Consider the following 15,198-nt stretch of genomic DNA (forward strand, 5'->3'; position numbering starts at 1 on the left):
TTAAATGATAAAGTAGTGAAGTTTAAGTGCGAATGTTTGAAATGATTTCTGACCATCCTACCGATAATGTTTGCGCACAATTATGTCTAAGCGTCTCATCCGATTGTTGTAAAACTGAAAACCCAATTAACTGTATAAGTTACTAAGACTAAAATGTTCAATATTTACACTTTGTTAAATTAGCTAGGTATACATAATATATATATGTGAAAATGTGAAAATAGAAATCTCTGCCACACATGTTCTCTAAACCTACTCTCCGATCATGTTAATTTTTTTTTTTAAAAAAACAAAAGAATACACAGTGGAACAAGTTTTAAACTTATTTCTGATTCTATCAACTAATGAAAAATTGAGTCATTATTTTTTTTTAATAATCGGAAAATACCCACATTAAGATAGTTTTCCACCTGTGTTACCTGCAATCGTTAGTTTCAATTATTAGAATAAATTAGTATTTTAGCGAATAATAATTGATGTAGTGTAACAGTACAAAACATTTCCGTTATTCTGGTTCACACAATTGAAACTTTATGAGTTGTTGGTTTTTTTTGTCTAGAATTAAAAGGAAATCAAATTTGGGTGATTCGACAAAAATAAAAAAAAATTAATTTAAAAAAACATCGCTGTTAAATAGTCAAAAAAAGCAACGCTAGGACAGCTATGTAAAGCTTATATTTCGGAAGTATGGTACTTGTCGGTTATCGCGACTATACCTAGCGAGACGTATTGTATGGTGGTTATTATATTGGCATTGGTGTGGGGATTTTTTTTAGATAGGTAATATGACCTTTTACTTGCCATTTTCCACCGCAGTTAGTGTTGGACCATTGTTGTGTGTCGTGACGTGAAAATTGGTAGTCCCGGAAAAAAAGTAGAAATCGACGAAAGTCTTTTTACAAGACGTAAAAATAATGCTGATAGAGTTTTACCTCAACAATGGATTTTTGGAAGCATTTGTCGGGAAACGACGGGATGTTTTTTAGATGGAGTCAAAGATCGGTCTGCGTCTACACTTATACAAGCAATAAAAGATAATATAATCAGAAATCCAAAAGTTATTATTTACTCACACAATAATTACGCTAAATGTTAGGATTAGGCTACCAAATTTAACACAGATGTATTTTGTAGCGGCAACGAAGTTTCCGGCCATAACTAGTACCTACATAAATGTAGAAATTATGATTATTAATATATTGAGTAAATGCATAATATTAGACACAATAATATTATCATAGTAAAAAGTGATTTGAAAGATAATGAAATCGTATATATTTAAAAGCAACAGTTTTTTTCCAAAATAGATATTATAGCTTTAACACGCTTATAACATAACAAAACAATATTGTTTTCACGAAATCCTTGAAAAATAGTTTTTAGTCTTAGATTTCTATTTTAAGATAAATAAATAAACTTAAACTTTCGGTCAAAAAGTTTGGGAATGTATAATACAAGATCTCAAAATAGTTGTTCTTACAACATTTAAAAATATTAAAAAACATGGACACTATTTTATTTTATAAGTATTTAGAGTTCAAATTTTAACAACATTTGTCAAAATCACGAAAATTTGGAAAATATTTTGTAGTCAAAAGTGTTTAAAATATTCAATTATTGTAGCTAAGACTTGAAAATATAATATAATAAGTTCCTGTGATAAATATTTATTACTGAAATCCAAAAATATATAAAAATAAAAAAACACAATTTTTTTTATGAAAATTTGAAGTTTAATTTTATGTAATTGGATATTTAAACGATGAATAACATATTTAATTTATATTGTTGTTATTCAAAAATATTTACGGGGAATTGGAATTCGTAGGTAACTACATATGTATATTATTATTATATTTTACTTTATGTAATGACCTTTTTAAAGTATATGGATTAATGTTAAGGTATTGCTTATTTATAGTATTTCATACCGTATTAATATTCATGAAATTAAAATAAATCACTTTGAAAGCAACGCCAATTTGATTTCATAAAATAAACTTAGTAATACATTGGCTGACAGGCCGTCTCCATTCAAAATCGTTTTTTGAGCGCAATGATTTGTCGTTGAATTTAAATTTATCACATCTTCTATAACGACCTACTCAATTACGACGTACACACTCGGCATAAAATGTACGGCGCTCTGGTTATCTATAATTTCCCACATTTTTTTTTTTTAGTTTAAAAGATGACCGATAAAACAGCCAACTTGATTGATATGTCATATTTGGAATCGTATCATGAATTTGACCAATTAAATATCACCATATTTCAATATATTAAATATTATTTCCGGTTCCGACTTCTCCTATATACTAATGTTGTTTCCTCTATAAATGAACTATGAATAATCATGATTGTAAACTCGCGTTCTACACACCATTGTCTATATAGTTTTTAAAACCGTAATTTGCTTTTTTCCTGCGTATAACGGTCGAGATATTATAAGTTTTATAACGACATATGTATGGTGTTATTTAAGCTTAGTAGGTAGTCTAAAAAAATCGCTTACTTGCGTATGTTTTCTAGTTTTGAATATAAATGTATAAATATATATAAGTATTTCAATTCGGTCGTTCCTCCACCAAAATAATCATGATATGAGTACGTCGTACACGTTATAATATTCGTTATGACATTTTCTTTGTATTATATTATATATATATATACACACATATAACCTAACTATAGTATACATATATTATTCTGTTTAACAGTATTGTTATATTACTGCGTAGGTATATAATAAAGTGACGGTGAAAAAGGGGGCGCGACTTTACACGTTTGCAAAAGCGAAAATTGATAATGACAGGGTGGAAAAACCGGAGGTGTTATCTGCCAAATTAATAAGGTTTCTACCTTGCGGCGCGGTCTATGAACTGGATGTTCCAATTACACCACAGCAGACTTGTCAAAGAGTATCCACAGGCCCTACCCTGCGGGGCAAATAGACGTGTCAACCGCAGTGGAATATCAATTTTCTGGGTACATGCGATTCAATTTAAATCTGATTAACTCGCGCTCCTCTCCTCCCGTTCTCCGTGAAATACATTTTGAAAATACCCAATGTACTATATATATTTATATTATACTATATCGGTGACGAAGCAACTTCTCTTATTTTTTCCCTCGCAATTTCCATTGTTATATCGTGATACCGTTTTTCAATTTCCCTCGACACCTCTTTTGTCAACATTATACAATCTCGCACCAATGATGAAATGTGTAAGTGGTAAACGCGAACTTATCCCGACTTATACATATTGTAAAATAATTTTTAATATATTATTATACTTATATATATAAATATAGGTACATGGGTTTTTTCGAGTTTGTCAAAAAATAAATTAACACAAGACTAACCCATCACCGGGAGCTCAGGGGGAATCGAAAAGACAATTAACCAAATATTTTTTAAGTGTATTCTGTGTTATATATTTTCTAAATACCACTTTAAAATTTTATATATCTAAGGCGTTAGACCTTACAAATATATAGTATTAATCGATTTCATTTTTAAGAATATTATATTAATGTATGCACTATGGTTTTTGATAAATACCAATAAAACGAACACTTTTTTAGAAGGATAAAATAATAAAATGTAATTTATCAACTATCATAATATGTACATTATACGTTATATAATCAAAAGTGACTGTCGACTCATGATTTCAATATTTGTTTAATATTTATTTAAAATTATTTTTCCTAAATAAAAACATAATTTTTTTCCTACAAACAATAAATGCAAAATATATTTTTAATAAACTGAATATATATTATCATCAATTATAAATTTAATTTAAAAACTCGATTTTAAAAGCCTGCGTTACACACCGTTCGTTTGTTCAAAAATAAATATCTATTTTCAGAGTCCATCGGAAAGTATACACATAGTTATAGTAATATCACTTGACTAAAACAATTGACTAATGGATGGTTAACTCCTACATTACCTGTTATACTTGAATAGATGCCTCGTTGTTATTACATAATCCTACCATTGTGTTTTAGTTCCGTTATTACAGAATCTCACTGAAGTGTATATGCAACTAACATTGAACCATTCGATTTATTTATAGAACGCATATAAAGCGACTGTTTAGAGAAACTTATTGTGGCCGATATATGGGTCATAATACACCAAAAGTGTAAGTACCTTCTCTTTACCACTGATTGAGCTAAAAAGTGATACTAAATTCCACAAAAACAATAATTATATGCTTATTGCTACTTATTGAGTATACACAGACACACAGTTAAATGTTTAATTTTTTTATTATGTTTCCATGTGTAATTGTAAAAAATCATTTTCATAAATAATAAAATAGTTTTACAACTTCAACACACAATTAACTCAATGATATTATTTTAAATATGTATTTTATAATTATTGTTTAATGATTAGCTATAATAGTTTTTACTGGAAGCTAGTAAATAAAATAAAATATATATAAATGCATATTGGAGATTCAACAAATATAGGTTATACTTTTAATTAAAATAGTTATTTTTCTATGCAATGTTTTGTTTGTTTGATTTAAATTACAATTTATTACCATTTTCAAGAACTCGCAATTCAATACAATGCTTTACACAAGGTATTTATACATTTTATTTAGCTATTTTAACTATAACTAAAAAAAAAAAAAAAAACACAAATTAAAACAATACTTAATATTACTTTATTTATAAAATACATTTTAACAAAATGTGTGTTGAAAGCCTAGTTTTCATTCTAATATAGTGAATTAATATTTTATTTCTTGGCCACCATTACATGCGATTTATAATGAGTATTTATTTCGTAAAAATCGATATTTTTATAGTCACTTGTTATTGTTTATGTGAATCGACGCGGTCTCATGCAGTCATGCCAATATTAATAATTACGTGTTTAAAATATTTAAATCGTTTTCTAATAATTTATTTTAATTAACTCATCTAATAAGTGATGAGAATAAATAATTCGCTCGATGAAACTGATATTACTTAACTATTTTACTTAAAAAGGGAAAAATACGAGTATATACTTGAAAAAAGTGTATCACCCCATACATATTATATATTATAACGATATAAATACAAATATATTTAATCTTGATTAAAGTAATTATTTTATTTCGACGATTCAATAAGCACATTAATAACTAATAAGTAAAGAGCGGATGTTCATGCATTTGCATATCTTTTTCCTTAAATAATTAAAGCCGCAGAGTAGGATATAAATTTGTTTTGTGACCTAAGAATACGTAATCAAAAATTGTGTACTGCATTTATTTGCATATTTCGATCCATTTTTTTTTCAAAGGATATTTATATTTTATTAGCGCATAATAATGCATATTTTGTATCTAGGTTTTACTTGACGTATTTTAACATTGAATTATTGTCTATTTCAATAACTATTATAGGAATTTTATCTTTATCGATAAATGTTATCGATTGGAATTACCTAATGGCTAATAGGACATACGAGTACTCTGAATTACCGTAACAGTTTATCGTTGTCCATAGACCGATTAACGACCTTCACGAGTGCTTTCGTTTAGCGTTTCTTCGTGTCTGTATAGTGCGAGTAGTTATGTTACGTGTTCGTATTTTATAAATATTTGTCGATTTTTTTTTTTAAATGCCCAAAGAAAAAACTTCAATAGTGGTGCGAACGCGACCACTTGTTTCTGAATTTAGTGAACAAGTTTTTTCAACTGATGGAAAGATTTTGTCTTGTAAACCATGTGGAATAAAAATCAATTGCTCAAAACGATTTTCTGTAGTGCAACACATTAGAACATGTAAACACAACTGTTCTGTAAAACGACATTCAGATAAAAGAGAACTAACCCAAAAGTTAACCACTCGGTCTGCATCAACTACCAAAAAATCGACATTTAATTTTGATTTATGTAAAGCCTTAGTGTCGGCTAATATCCCAATTAAAAAAAATTAATAATGTCGAATTTAAATCATTTTTGGAGAAATATACCGGTGAAGTCATTCCTGACGAATCTACTTTGAAGAAAATATTATTTAAACGATTGTTTTGATGAAACTAATAAAAAGTAATAAGTATTTAAATGTAATAATTAAATTAACATAAAATTATAGAAGGATCTAAAGAAAAAATGAATCAACATTATATCCTATTTTAAATGAACGATGTACCTATGCCGAAAACCGTTTTTATTATTTTAATTAAATATAATAAACAATAATAAAAGAAACATTATAGCCACAATATTCAGTGTTTATTGAAAACAATTATAATTGTGTGTTTTAGTTTATTTTTAGGGTATTTTCGTATAAGCTTGAAAATGATATTTCATTATTCAACACGTTATATTTATCGATGCACGGATGTAGAAATCTAAAATAAGATGAAGGAGGTTACATTTTTTTTTCAAAAAAATAATAGTTATAAATTAATTAGATAATAGGCTAAGGGCAAAGTCCTTTAGCTCTCCTCTGTTGAGTAGTTGAGTCGACAACTGTATTTGTAAAAAATTATCTAATTTTATTAACTATAATTATTTAATATACGTATAAAAAAATATAATATGTTTTGACTGAATATGTAACTAAACAGTCAACGTACATATAATTTATGTATTATATAATTACGGTAATGCATGAACTCCGAATGAGTTCTTTTACTTTTTTAAAGTTAATTTACTAATTTGTTCGCGATTTGGAACTGCATTGCCACGGATTTATAACCGTAGCTTCACAGTACATATATATATATATGTATATGTATAAGCGTTCAATTAAAGCGGTTGTATTTCATAAAGAACACGTATTGCAGAACAAGTTTAAAATTGATAGCGGTCAATTATCTCTCTTAAATAACCTGTAAATAATCTATTTAATAAAACAATACAAAAAAAAATGGGTTGGGATGGAAACGCGATTTATGTGGGATAAACATGGTGTTTCTGAACAAACAATAATATATATACATATATATTATATTTGCGCGTGCATTAATAGTGCTCGTACACCAGAAACTTCAATAGCAGGACAATGGATTTCAAAAAAAAAAGATTGGTCGAGACGATAAATCAGAATTTAATTAATCTTAGATTTGTGTTCACAATAATGTAGTGTTATTGTTTGTTGTGTCGGTCACGTGGCATGGGTATAACAACGTAACTGCGACAGACGTTAAGTCGCATTTAAATCTATCCTCTACTACTTGAAAAATTCCTATTCAAAATCAAATCACTCTGCGTGTGTCCTGTGTCACAGACATTCACCCTTCCCTTATTCCATCGTGGCAACGGTCTCCAATTAAAACTAATTTTAACCCCTTTCGGTCGGTTTCGTTTGTAGTACGGTTGAGGCGTATATGGATACAATGGTGATAGGCGGTGTAAGAGCGATTTTACCACCTCAAAATTCAACATTAAAACTTTGTATGAACTCATCAACACACGAAAAAAATATGACACTAATGTCGAAAATCTTATTAAAAAATTCGATAAATTTCTCTTTTTAAAAAAATGCTATTTTCGGATGAAATACTGCGGTTTTTGTACGAAAATACTACTATATGTATACAGTATAATATATATACTTATTATTATTATAATATAGTGGAGTTACATTCGTATTATGTGTTTCACCATACAGTCTAACCGTTCACTAGAGGAACATGATTGTGCGTTAATAAACAGTTGTAGACTGCGTATGTGCAGCTATAGTGCGCTACTTAATAATACTTAACATAATATATAATATATTAATATAGATATATACATTGTTTGTCTTCTACAGTACGCCGCTCACGGGTAGGTACACGCCTTAATAATGTCTAACTTTCCTTAAAAGACCACCGGAATAAATTAAAAACGATTATGTATACATGTTTTGTTTTTTAATACACTGTTTGCTCGCCACTTGGTTACACTTGGTTACTCTGCAGCGGACGGCGTTAATGGCTGCGCAAACACGCGCGGTCCAGTGCTGTTTACTCAGGTAGGTATACACACGGCGAGGTTTAGAAAATGTGTTCATTTTTTAAACAAACGCGGTACCTATGTAGAAGCATAGAAGCAGCAACGGGTTTTTTTTTTGGTAATTTTTTTTCTCCTCAAACAATAAGCAGCATCCGATCGACCGGGGCTTATTATATACAGCAGTCGAAGACCATCGAAGATTTTCACAGTTGTAAGCGTGCGTTAGAATAACTTTAACTGCACGTTTCCACGACGTTATTTTTATAAAATAATTTACGCGCATCGTTTGAATAAGTGTTCGTACACTATGGATCATAACCTAGTCATTATGAATACGGATGCATTTTCTCGATAGATATACATGTATACTGTGTAATAGTGCTATTTTCTAAGTTCACATATATTATTATAATATTTATTTTATTGTTTTGGACAACGATGAGCAAAACGACCATTCTAGTGTTGTATAATCATAGTATAATAGTAGTTATTTGCTCAGTGTTGTAAGTATTGTACATTATAATATACTACACATATTTTAAACATTTGTAATATGTATTTTTATATTTATTTTAATAATATTAATTAGCGTCAACTTGAAAACAAGAAATAACTATTAACAATATCACTTGTATAAGTTTTGAGTCATAGAACTAATTGTAGGTTTATTTTTATAGAAAAATAAAATAAAATGTACATGTTATGCGCCATATTAAATGAATAATCACAAAACATATATTATACGTATGTTGTATGTATAATAAAACTTCTGACGTTTTTCAACTTTGAAATCGCATTATTCTCAGCGAAGGGAATAGCGACAACCGTAGAATACTCATATATATATATATCGTAAATAAAACATATTTTAAAAGTATCTGTACAGTTGCATACACGAACAATGCGGTAAACTTGTTATTTTTTTTCAGAATGTTTTCTATAGAGGACAAAAGCCTTGTCGTCGTGTATATTTGTGGGTAGGTACACCTCCTTATAGACTATGGTTAAACGTCTCAAACATATATGTACGCGATATAATATTTTATATCATAAAGCATTTTACAGAGAGGGCAAAAAAGAAATCTCCGGCACAATAAAATGAACACACTTGAAATGTTATGGATCGCTTGTATAATATATTATATACGTGTATACTGCTGTGCGTCGTGTATGTGTATATGTGTCATCGCTAACAACCAAGATAGATCTTTTTGAGTTCTGTTTTCCTCCCTCGTCCAAAATGTAATTGGAGAATGTACTACATCGCATACGTCTGCTAAACATGCAATAAACGTCGGCGGTCCTTTTGGTAACTTATACACTGGAAAACACAATATTAAACCATTTGTACTCAAATTTTGGAAAAATATATTATATATTGTACGCATATTGTGACTGAACGTATTTTCCTTCTGCCGTTTCGTTTATTTCCTTCTCGTCATGTGGAATCATTTTTTTCTCGGTTTGAACACATTTACCCTATAAACGAGTATATAATATCATTATATATGTATATAAAAACATCTGATAATTCCATATTATGCACACATTTATTTGTGTACGTCTGTACATTATTTAGTTATGAATAAAAAAAAAAAAAAAAATGAGTGGCAGATGAACTGACGAAGGTCATTGTGAAACAAGCAAAGTTTTAACCCTTTATTTAGAGTGGACAAAAAAAAGTACAACGTAAAAAGGGTGCACCGTGTGTACACATATCAAATTATATCGTGTATATAGTTATGGTTTCTAATGGTCAGATATTCATCTGTTTTGTAGTGAGTAGGCATACTGCCGACGTTCATTTGAATGAGTAGGTATCTGGATAAATATTTAAAAAAAATTACCTTTCTTATTTTCTACTAAACCATTGTGGTTTACCTATAGAAATCGATTTACCCGGTGTCACAATAATTATGATATGCACTAGTTAATCGGGTGAGAACAATTTTTATGATTAAATATTAGGGTTTGTGATTATTTCTAAACAAAAGGATAATATATGTATATATGCTGTATTTATACTATACTCAATTAACTACATTATTCAGTGTAAAAATGTTCTATTCGTTTTCAACCAGTAATGTCGTGCTACATGTCTAATCGCACGCATAATCACTGCGTCGGTAAAACTAAAATCTTCTGTTCGTGTACGGTTAGATGAATTGATTTGAAAACAAAAAATAAAGAAACGAACAAATTATGTTCATATAAAAGTCTGTCAACAGTCTGTATCGAGATGATGTATTTTGTAAAGTAATAACAATTTTTGACTACAAGTTTACGAACATTTAACTACGTAGATTTATTATTTTTGTTTATTCGTACAAGATAGAAAAATCATAATTAACTATATAACTTATTGCTACAACATGAGGAAAAATCACCTCATATTACGTGTCGTTGACCGCAATGCAATGAAAATCGAGCTACCCTGTAGTGTAAACCTCAAACATACATAGTGTTATAACGAAAGGAGAAGAATCACTTATCTGTGTATTCGAAAAACTGAGCTTTTATTAGTTATTAACATAAATCGGGTTGTAGAGCCACACTGTACTTCACGTGTACGCAAAGTTTGTAGAAAATGGCAAAAAAATATAAACATAATATTTTAAGTCATTGGTCGATTGCGATCTAAAAAATCCATAGATTTTACGTAAATGTTACTGAACAATATCATCACGATGATACCTTTATGTTATGACTGTTACGAGTATATTACACGATATGATATCATTGATTGGTATACGCGAAAACGAATAAACATCAATTCAACGATTGCCAACTGTTTGAATTCGTCGATTATAATGAGGATCACGCGTCACAATAATAATTATAATAGGTATGATGCCAATACGCGCTGTATATACACAGCGCACGAGCGTAGCTTGCAAATGCAAAGGGGTAACTTACGGGGATGATAATAATATATAGCTTCACCGCATACGATTATATTATATCGTATTATTATTATCATCGTTACTACTGCTATTGCTATTATTTGCTGTAGTATTTCGACGACGACGACGACGATGATCGTTAATTTATCGTACTTGTATGTATAATGTTATATACGCGCAGAACAGCTGCTCGTTATTATCCCTCCGCGGCGTGCCGTCAGCTCGCCTATATATATATATATATATATATATATATACCCGCCACACGCACAGTGACATCCGCAACTGGAAATGTTTCATTTGGAGATTTTTTTTATTTTTTACACCGTCTTTGCGTGCGATCGCGCGGGGCGAGCAGGAGGACCGGAGACACTCGAAAGAGCAATCACGCGTATGTGGGCACGTTTTTATTTTTATTTATTTTTTTTTTTTTTATATTTGATACTCGGACAGAAACTTTTATAACGAGCGCACTTGAACCCGCGCACACCACATTATACTTGTATCTCGCGTGCACACACAATATATTATTATCGTACACGCACAAACGAACGTATAATAATACAACATGATGTATAATATAATATAATATTATAATGGTCGGGATGCGTGTAGTATTTATTTATATATATGTGTGTGTGTGTGTGTTCGTATAATATCTGACCCTCGGCGTAATCGGTCCTATATATATTATTATAAATATTATACGTCATGTGTACTCGGGCGCGCAACAATATTATAATATTACATTATTATATATTTTATGTATTATTATTGTTGTTGAAATGTTCGTTGCTGGCCCGAGTCGACGGCGGCGATGAAGGGGTCACTATACATAAATATATTATTATACGACTGTCGGCGCGAGGCGGCGGGGGTACGACATAATATCGGAGGGAAACGCGCCGATTTGAAAAACCGCGGTGGCGAATACTCGTGTGTGTGTGTGTGTATTCTCGAGTGTTCCAATAAAACGTGATGATGATGAATTGCGGTCGTCGGTGACAAGCGGATAGGTACTTATATATAGTTTTAAATAGGGTCTCGTTATACGTGTATAAAATACACGTCATATATATATATGTGTGTGTGTGTGTGTGTGTGTGTTTTTTTTCACTTCCAAAAGACATGACCCCACTAATTTCCACGGGACCGAATTACATTTTTTTATTCTGTAGGTACCTGACAATAATTAAAAGCCTTTTGCCAACATTCCTTTTAAAGAATTTTTTGTGCCAGAGAATCGTCTTAACTGTTAACCGCAAGTTGCGACCACCTCTCATATACTGTAAAACTACATGCTCCGTGACGAACGCAACCCCGTGGCTTTCTGTAGGGAAAGAGGAGAGACGTTTTTTTACGATTTGTAGACAAATCGTAGATAGTACACTAATTAGTTTGTCCGACTGTACATACAATTAGCGATTACCATTGGGAGGTACTGAAGCTTAAAATAATATTTCAGATAATCATTATCGACCAGGTAAATATAGTAATAGGCAATAGTACATAAAACTATTTTCTAAAGTTACAAAGTAATATATTTTATTTTTGCATTCTAATGTAATATGTGCAAATACCAAAATGGATATCACAAAATGTTTCGGTTTTGCAGTCGTAAATATTGTTATTAACGATTTTATATGTTTGACATTTAACCTTTTAAACATTTTGTCCTAACTTTTTTTACTTGAAAATGTTATAATGCTTAAGTCAAGAGTGAAAATATCAAAGCTAATTAGGGATAAATTACAATAATATTGCATAATAGACGCTACGAACCTTTAGTTGTTACCACGCGTAAGCCCGATTCAATTTCAATTGATAATAATAATATTTACTCAGAACTGCATATAAGCGTTTTTAAGTAGCCATTAAAGTTTTTATTTATTTTCTTTTGCCAAATCAAAGTAATTTAAAGAAAACCATTTTTTTGTTCAACGCTACACAAACAGGTCTAATTGCACAATACAATGCCACTGTAAAAGTTACACGGAAACGTTTATCGGTGAAAAGCGTCTCAATTGGAAAACGAAAATAATTATTATGTTCGAGTATACTAATGTACCTACTCATATACTGTACATATAATTATTTAAGCGGCGCACAGCAACAAAGTAAAAATGGCGAAAACCCGTTTGATATTTCTTGCGATAAATTAACAGCCTCTCGCCCTGTGAAGGCGGGGACAGGGATTGAATGCATAACTTAAAGCTCCAGTCACTCATGTGGCACGGTATATACATAATATTATATTTCTATAAATAAAATATACACGTAGGGACATTGTGTTTTTCCGTTTTATTTATGTATAGATAGCATAGCTAACTAGAAGGATAAAATTGTAACTTCCAGTCCATATATTATGGAGATTACAAGAAGGTTTGGAAGCATTAAGATGGTTTTAATACCGAAAGAATAAAAGACGACCGTTGAAAAAATCTCGATTGTGCTGGTAGTATGTACTGTGTGAAGAAATATGTCTCAAAAATCCATCCAACGAAAGATTGGCGCGGAGGAACGAGATGAATAGAGAAAAGCATATTTGGCCTAAATAACCGTAAAAGCAAAAAGGGAAAGTAAATAACCGCTCTGATGTACTGTAGGTATCGAGTGAACTTTGTCTCGCTGAAGTATACTCACTGAGTTACATTAATGTATTTGTGTTAAATTGGAATTAAATTCGCCGTGTGAATTAAATAAATCGTTGCAAACGAAATACGATTCTGAGCGAAGTGGGTCTGTCAGCATTTATTACTATAATAAGTACATTTTATGATATACGTTTATATTGTCATTAAAATAATTTATTTCACTAGTACAATACAGTTGATTTATTTTTTCGTAAATATTACATTTTAAAATATATCATCATCGTGTATACAATATTGTACATTACAATTTAAAAATTAAAAGTTTTATCAAATTGACATGGATGTTTTTGAATTACAACAAAATAACTAAAATCGTCATTCTTGGTTTAAAAATGCGATCATGTTAAAATTTGAACTTCAAAAAATGTCTGTATAAATAAACCCATGATTATGTATTTTTAAGGTTTTTATAGTTACATCTTTATAAATAGCTCAAAAAGAGACAAAATATTTAGAAAATTATACCATAATATGTATGAAATGACGATATAAATATTTTGTTAATATTTCAAATATCTACGGTTTTTGTTTTTGAATTACAACAAAATATCGAAAATTCGATTAAGGATAAATAGTTATTTTAGGGTTGTGTATCCAATGTCGTACTATGCTCACAAAAAAATATTGTGACTTGCCGGTAAACTATTTTTTTTTTCTATAGGTGGAAAGGTTACAAGAAATCTTGTATTAAATTTTAAAATCTTTCATAAAAAAAGAAAAATTATTATGAATTTCGATCTACTAATAAATTTGTAACTGTTCGTACTATTTATACATTTATGTTTTCAACGTTCCGACCTGAATAGTAGAATTTTAGAAGCACAAAATAAAGTTGTAAGTGATATTATAATCTATAACAGCTGTTAATCTTAAAGTTTGAAATGTCTTTAAGTTTTTCATCTTTAACGATCGATTTGAAGAAAAAGTCAAAAAATAGTCTTGTGACAAAGTATGTACAAGCAATATTGTATTATTTTAATTTAATGTTGTACAGCAAATATCGACTTTATCTTTATTCTTCCTACTAATCAACAATTAGCAGCAACTGATCGTTGATGTCGTTGATAAAATTTGACTGAACGTTTAAAAATAATAAAGGTATGGTGCAATAAAATAAATAATAGTAGATATATGCAACGATAATTAAAATCATACAAATACAGCACTTAGTTCTTTAAAGAACTTTATTTATGGAATTCGTACTCATAATATGACTTTGTTTTATACGTATAAGAGTTGATTCATCATAGAAGTTGGCGCATTACCTACATAATATACCTAATGTATATATAACAATAATTCCGTCCTACTTTTGAGGGTGACACAAGCAGACCGCATGTAAATGACCCCGGACCGGCACCTCCTCATCTTATATAATATATAATATGTACGTAACGCACCAATAATATAATATAAGCTCAGTCCTCTGTGTCCGCGGTGCAGTGTATATATTTATACACCACACGGCGTTAAGTGGATGCATCCTTTCGGAGCAGAGGACGAGAGAATCGCGGTGTATACGCACACACATATATATATATATATATATTTACATAAACACAATATAATATATTATACATATAATATTATAATACACATATACATATAACATAATAATATATAATATGCATATATATATATATTATTTGTGCACGCGCGCGCGCGCGCGTATGTGTG

General features: G+C 30.0%; 1 protein-coding gene across 1 annotated transcript; it reads left to right on the plus strand.

The window, feature by feature from the left end:
* Positions 1-5,605: 5,605 nt before the first annotated feature.
* Positions 5,606-6,025, plus strand: LOC113549928. Its single transcript, XM_026951456.1, has one exon. It carries the CDS (start codon positions 5,639-5,641, stop codon positions 5,954-5,956), a length of 318 nt encoding a protein of 105 aa, XP_026807257.1. The 5' UTR covers positions 5,606-5,638; the 3' UTR covers positions 5,957-6,025.
* The last annotated feature ends 9,173 nt before the right edge of the window (positions 6,026-15,198 follow it).

Source organism: Rhopalosiphum maidis, chromosome 1 (genome assembly GCF_003676215.2).
Source record: "Rhopalosiphum maidis isolate BTI-1 chromosome 1, ASM367621v3, whole genome shotgun sequence".
Classification (NCBI taxonomy): domain Eukaryota; kingdom Metazoa; phylum Arthropoda; class Insecta; order Hemiptera; family Aphididae; genus Rhopalosiphum; species Rhopalosiphum maidis.